Source organism: Otolemur garnettii, unplaced genomic scaffold (genome assembly GCF_000181295.1).
Source record: "Otolemur garnettii isolate 467f Iridium unplaced genomic scaffold, OtoGar3 scaffold00094, whole genome shotgun sequence".
In the NCBI taxonomy this organism is placed as follows: Eukaryota; Metazoa; Chordata; class Mammalia; order Primates; family Galagidae; genus Otolemur; species Otolemur garnettii.
This window is the reverse complement of record NW_003852489.1, coordinates 3,571,401-3,578,088: the sequence shown is the minus strand read 5'-3', so window position 1 is coordinate 3,578,088 and position 6,688 is coordinate 3,571,401. Positions and strand designations below refer to the sequence as shown.

At 45.7% G+C, this 6,688-nt stretch overlaps 1 protein-coding gene across 2 annotated transcripts in view; it reads right to left on the bottom strand.

Moving 5' to 3' along the window:
• Nucleotides 1-1,676: 1,676 nt before the first annotated feature.
• The window catches only part of YPEL2 (yippee like 2), a 65,289-nt gene continuing 60,277 nt past the window's right edge, over nt 1,677-6,688 (bottom strand). For both annotated transcript variants that reach the window (XM_003795587.3, XM_023516624.1), the window contains one exon: nt 1,677-2,276. In XM_003795587.3, coding sequence (XP_003795635.1) covers nt 2,187-2,276 — 90 coding nt within the window. In that variant the 3' untranslated portion in view covers nt 1,677-2,186. The remainder of the gene's footprint in view (nt 2,277-6,688) is intronic.

Here is a 6,688-nt window from a genome sequence, read left to right as displayed (position 1 = left end):
ATTATCAATAAACAGTCAGGACATTCCCTGAGCAAAGGGTTTAATCAAAATCCATAAATAAAGACAACTTCCTTTAGGAGGGGAAGGAAGAAAGGGGAAAATCCGTGATTTCTGGGCTGGCAAGCCAGCTTAAGGAATGTGAAAGTTGAAATGTGTTTTGTTTTTTATTGAGAACTTAGGCCTAGGGGCCAGAGGAACTGTTTCTCTGGGAACAGAAATTAAACACTTTTTCTGAACCTCAGTCTGCCTTATGGTGAAGTGGGGAGAACAACTTACTCTCCAAGGGTGACTAAAGCACTAGAAAGAGCTGGACAGGGAGCCCTAGGGAGCAAGATTCAATTCCTAAGAATCCATTTGCTGCCCCTGCATCTACCTTGCTTTCTGTTAGTCCTGCTGCTGGCCCCGGGCAGGGCATAGCCACATCTGCCTCGGGGTTTCCACTCTGCTGTCCGCACGTGGAGATACACAAAGGCGTGTCCCCCAGACTCACTCCCTACAGAAACTTGGTTCTGCTGTAGGTACAATGCTGAAAATGTCCTGGGTTGTCTATTTGAATCTTAGTTAATACATTTTGCAGATTATTATCTCCAGGAACTCGCTCCTTTGTGAGACTTTTTAAGTTTGTAAATCTCCCTTTAGGATAGGCCTATTTGGAAAACGAGATGCTGAGAATTACCGGACATACACATCTGAACAATAATATTTTCAGTCTAAGAAATGAAAACTCAGTTGAGTAATTTCGGCCATGCACCTTACACTGGCTGAACTGCTGTAGAAGAGACTTCACAGTGTTGATTAAATGTAACAAACTCCTCTTTCTCAAGAGCCCACTTCCCTAATATGATGATAAAGTGGATGGAGGGGCAGTAATACTGGAATCTGTAATCCTCCCCCACTATTGGACCACACCAACAGGAGAATTCTCTCCACACAAGACATTCAGGTCCGAGGGGAACAACTAGGGCAAGAGGAATCTACCATCCAGGTTATCACTAAGCTCAAAGCCTCTGGCCTCTATTTTCCACAGTCCACCGTAATAGAACTGGAGAAAAACACCTGACACTATGAACAAAGAATGGCTGATCCCACTGAAGCCACTGCACATCCAAAGAGGAAAGATGTACCTAACCTGTACTGGTTCAAACTCGAAAAGACTCTCAGGATTGCCCCTACCCAACCTAGTCCCTTGCCATATTACTTTTATTAAGGGTCAGAAAATAGATCAGACAGTCAGAATTGCTAACTGATTCTACTTTTTATTTTTCTGGCTCAGTATCTGAGCCTCCTCTTTAGGAGCTTCCAGGCTGCAGTCACCTTTGCTCCCTGTTCTCCCCAGTTACCGATTTCACCTGGTTGCTGGTCAGAGCCTTTGGGATATTTGGATCATGAGCCTATTGCAAATGGCAGTCCCCTCTCTCATTACCTACGCAGTCTAAAGAGGCAAAGACAATGATTGCCCAGAGGCATCAGAGTCACCAAAATCCACATGGCTTCTTCTCAAGTCACTCATTGCTACCAGAACACTCCCCAACTCAGCCCAAGAGAACCAGGCCTTTGCCCTGCCAACTAGAACTGGGGCTACTTCTTGTGCTCATTTGCTAACCTGGCACATTCGGTGTCAGGGACAGAAGCTTCTGATCAGAGAGAATGCAGTAATGAGGTATTTTTTTTTTCTCTTTGTCCTTTTAGACAAGACAATTATTTCAAGCCTAAGTTATCAGGTCTCCAGGAGCAGCTCAATTCTGTTGCGACCTCCACCCTCCCACCCCCTACCCATCCCCAGGACTCCCAGGGTTTCCCCCTTTTCCCTCTTCCTCTCACCCCCATGCCACTGCTCTCCTGACAAGAGGCCGTCAGGCAGCTCTTGCACAGGACCGGGGGCCCTTATCAAGGTGGGCTGCCACAATGCGGTCAAGGATCTGTTCCTTTCATTGTTTTGTTTTCAGCCAACACTAGGACAGAGAGAGAAGCCAGGGTCAACTCACAAACAGATACAAAGCAAAGAGACAGAGAGACAGTGATTTAGAGGCCGGTCACCAGAAAGATGGTGTCGGGGGGGAGGATGCCCCAGATGGCAAGGCCCCTACATGGATGGAACCAAGTGTTCAGTCACTCTCTCACGCTTGGGTAGAATGTTCGGTTGGGTGGCGTTCACGAGGACACTGGGTTGGGTGGATGTGGTGCGATCAGTCCCAGCCATTGTCCTTGATCATGTGTGCTAGTTCAATGATGTATTTGCCTTCTTTATATTTCTGGCTGCTTTCAAAAGCATGTTCCTAGGAAATACAAAGGAAGAAAAAATATACTGAATGACCAAAGACAAAATTTTTTTTTTTTTGAAACAGACTCTCATTTTCTCACCCTGGGTAGAGTGCCAGAGCATCATAGCTCACAGCAACCTCAAACTCTTCGGCTCAAGCCATCCTCTTGCCTCAGCCTCCCCAGTAGCTAAGACTATAGGTGCCCACCACAATACCCGACTATTTTTTTTTTTTCTGTGACTGAAAGCAACAACTTAAATTAGTGATGCTGCTAATTTACCTCCAAAGACCTACTTAGCAGATGACACATTATCTTTTTTCTTGACATAAAGAAAAAAAGACAATGAAATGTGCACAGCCTGGCTAGTTTTTTATAGTCAGAGTCTGGCTCTTGCTCAGGCTGGTCTTGTTTTTGTTTTTTTTTTTTTTTTGAGGCAGAGTCTCACTTTGTCACTCCCAGTAGAGTGCCGTGGCATCATCATAGCCCACTTCAACCTCAGACTCCTGAGCTCAAGCAACTCTCTTGCCTCAGCCTCCCGAGTATCTGGGATTACAGGTACCTGCCACAACTCCCCGCTATTTTTAGAGATGGGGTCTCACTCTACTCAGGCTGGTCTCAAACTTGTGAGTTAGGCCATCAGCCCACCTCAGCCTCCCAGAGTGCTGGGATAACAGGCGTGTGCTACCGAGCCCAGCTGATCCTTATTCTTTTTAATCATCACTCAAATACCATCTCACTAAGGTCTTTCCCAACGACTCTACTCAAAATCTCAGCTTCCACCCCAGCACTCTGTCTCTACTCCCCTCCTCACTCCTGCTTTATTTTTCGCCATAGCACTTATCACCTTCCAACATACATTATAATTTGCATTTATATTTCGTTTATTGTCTGCCTCCCATGACTACAGTACAACCTTCATGGAATACATAGATTTCTAAGCTTAGTTCATTATTGTATCCCAAGAAGACAACTTAGCAATGAATGAGTACATCTGTATGTGGGGGTGGGGGGTAAATATTATGCGACCTTAATTTCTGGTGCTAATGAAAATCTGCCCTATGGATATATCCAGAGTTTCTGTATCATTCATGCTAGTTTCTAGGAATAAGATAATCTGGCTATAATTTTAAAACGGTAAGGCCAGGTGAGGTGGCTTATGCCTGTAATCTCAGCACTTAGGGAGGCCGAGGCAGGCAGATTGGTTGAGCTTATGAGTTCGAGACCAGCCTGAGCAAGACCCCATCTCTAAAAATACTCAGGTGTTATGGTGGGCACCTGTAGTTCCAGCTACTTGGGAGGCTGAGGTAAGAGAACTGCTTGAATCCAAGAGTCTGAGGTTGCTCTGAGCTATGATGCTGGGGTGACAAAGTGAGACTTGTTCTCAGAAAAATAAAATAAAATTGTACTTGTTAATCTTAGAGAAAATACATTTTGCGAGAGATACAAAGCCCTGTAAGACCAAACAAGCCTCCTTTCCATTTAGTTTTTCTTAATGCTTCTATGTCGGATATGCAGAAACAGGAGCTGTATAAACTTGAGGCTAGAGCACCTGGCAGCCCCGAAGCCCCACCCATCTGCCAGGCCTCCAACCACCTGGCAGGTCACTGCCTACACTCAGCACTCTGGGCTTCTCCCTGATAACAAACCTAAGTCCTGCATAGGTGTAGGATAAAGGGTTATTTGCAGAGATAAATGGATAAGAACATCTTGGTGTGTTATCTGGAAAACACTGGTCACCTGGCTGATTTGGGGCCACACAGGCTGTATGGAAGCAGTGGGCGTCAGCACTAAGTTTTATAGTCAGTGGGTCTGGGCGGCATCTGTAAGTGCTGCATCTCCTGCCTATAGCTCAGGGGCTTTGGGGTTCTGAATAGGAGTTCAGATATGGGTCTCTTGTAAAGAAAGAGATGGGTCCACCAAGTGGAGAAGGGAGAGGGGGACCAAGGGAGAATACGGAATGTGCAAACGCCACTGCGCACACAAGATCTGTGGGCCCAGCAGCAATTTCCCTGATACTTCATTATTCCTCAGTTCCATGTCCTGCACAGGCACAGGTGTCTGGATGACAGGACAGAGGATAAGATCTATTGTTCTATACTCTGTAGTGATGTGTTCAAGGGACGGGGGAGGAGAGCAAAACTAAGAGAGTGGGATTTCCTATTAAGGAAAAGGGAGAAAAAAAAATTGCCGAGTCAGGCAAGCACTTCCACCATGTCAGAAACTGGACTCCAGTGAAAGAGCCCTAGATCTGCAGTCTATAGAGTTGGCTGATTCTACTCCTACCACTCCCTGGCACCAGGTTACCTAATTACTCAAATTTCTGTTCAGTCACTTACAAAATTGGGATATTTACATGATTTCACAAGAATGATAGGAGGATCGGAAAAAATAATGGATAATGAAGCCCTACTCTGGACCTGTGTAAGAGCTGATCAATGAATATTTGGGGTGTTAGACATTTCCCTGCATGTGCCACCAGACTTGTCCATCTGTTCCCATGATGCTCCTCCCTGAGGTAACTGAACACCTGGAGGACAAGGGCTGGATCTCATTCATTCACTTTTGTATGTAGTCAAAGGCTTTCAATAAAATTTTGTCAAATGAGTAGATTGTTTCACTTGAACCTCAAGCAAGGAGCAAAACCAGGCAGCTCGGGTTTATTTTTTTTCTCTAACACATCTTCAGATCCTCAGTGGAGTAACACAGCCAAGACTTGGGAAACAGAGGAGGGGCAGAACATATCTGGATAATCAAATCCAGAATTGCCCCGACACGCACATACTCCGTCACCCAGGGGAGGCCTGAAGATTGCACAAAGGGAGCAGACATGGCCAAGCCCAGTTTCTCCTACAACGAACAACCAAGTTGACCCTACGTAGCTGTGGCTAAACCCTCTTGGCATCATGAACCACAGCGTCTAGGTGTTTTCTTTCTAACTCAGAATGTTTCTAGAGACACGAACAATGGAATCTAAAGGCAGTGCTGCCGAGTGTCACTGCGGACTCTGCCTACAGCGGGTTGTTTTACATTTGCACATTTTCAAGCATCATTTAAATGGAATCATAACGTTGTGTCTGGCATCTATTGCTTACATTTCATTTTTTCATGTGTATGTATTCCAATGGGTGGTGTTTGGGGAGGGGGGGTTGTTTTGTTTTTAGTATAGTATTAGGTCCACAGCAAAACTGAGCGGAAAGCACAGACTTGACCACATACCCATACTCACCCCAGACTCCCCCACTGTCACAGTCCCAACCACGCAGTATATTTGTTACAACCAGGGAATCTATACTGACATGTCATCGTCACCCTGCAGCAGTTTTGACTACTCCTACAGGCCTCTTCCAATGCAGGTCCTGAACCACAGGACAGGATGGGAAATTTGAGACATTTTCCATGGAATGAATTGGCCTTCCAAGAGTCGGGAAGCCCAATTTTTCAATATCCTCACACTTAAACCAACTCTCTGAGTATGAGGAAATGAGAAGACTTAGCACAAAAGCCAAGAATGCACAGCCAAAACTGAACCGACTCTAGCTGCCTGGGTAATACTCAGCTACTAGTCAGAGGGAGCACAGCAGCTGTGTCTTGGGTTGTGGGGTGACCCCAATACACATTACAAGAATCAGCCCCCAGGGTTAAAGCAGTAGAACCCTGCCCTTCCCTCTTCTGCCCTGGCAAAGGACTGCTTACTCTTCCTAGACCCCAAGGGGACCTTAAAATGTTTTGCTGAGTTAAACAAAGAAAGAGAGTCCATTTGGGAGATCCCAGTCATGACGTATATGATAGTGAATGTTATTTAAGACAAGAGGTACGGTGGCTCATGCCTGTAATTCTAGCACTCTGGGAGGCCATGGTAGAAGAATCATTTGGGCTCAGGAGCTGGAGACCAGCCTGAGCAAGAGCAAGGCCCATTCTCTACTGAAAAGAAAAAAAATAATAATAATAAAAGAAGAAAATATTCGGTGGATGTCCTGGCACATGCTTATAATCCCAACTACTTGGGAGGCTGAGGCAGAAGGATCACTTGAGCCCAGAGTTTGAGGTCCATGGCACTCTAGCCTGGGGTGATGAGACTCTGTCTCTCAATGAAAAGAAAAAAAAAAAAAAGACAAGGCAAAGTTTGATGATGCCTTACCCATTAGGGACACTTAACATCTGGAGCAGCCACCAAAGGGGTGGGGAACCTGTGGCCTTCTGGTCTTGAGTGCAGCCTTTTGACTGAATCTAAATTTTACAGAACAAATCCTTTTAATTTGGAGTTTGGATTTGTTTAAGGGGCCATACTGGAGGATCTGGAGACCATGTGTTTTCCATCTCTGGGGGCCATCCATAAAATAGGGATGAAGGCTCGGCGCCTATAGCTCAACCGGCTAAGGCGCCAGCCACGTACACCTAAGGTGGCGGGTTCGAATCCCCAGCTCGG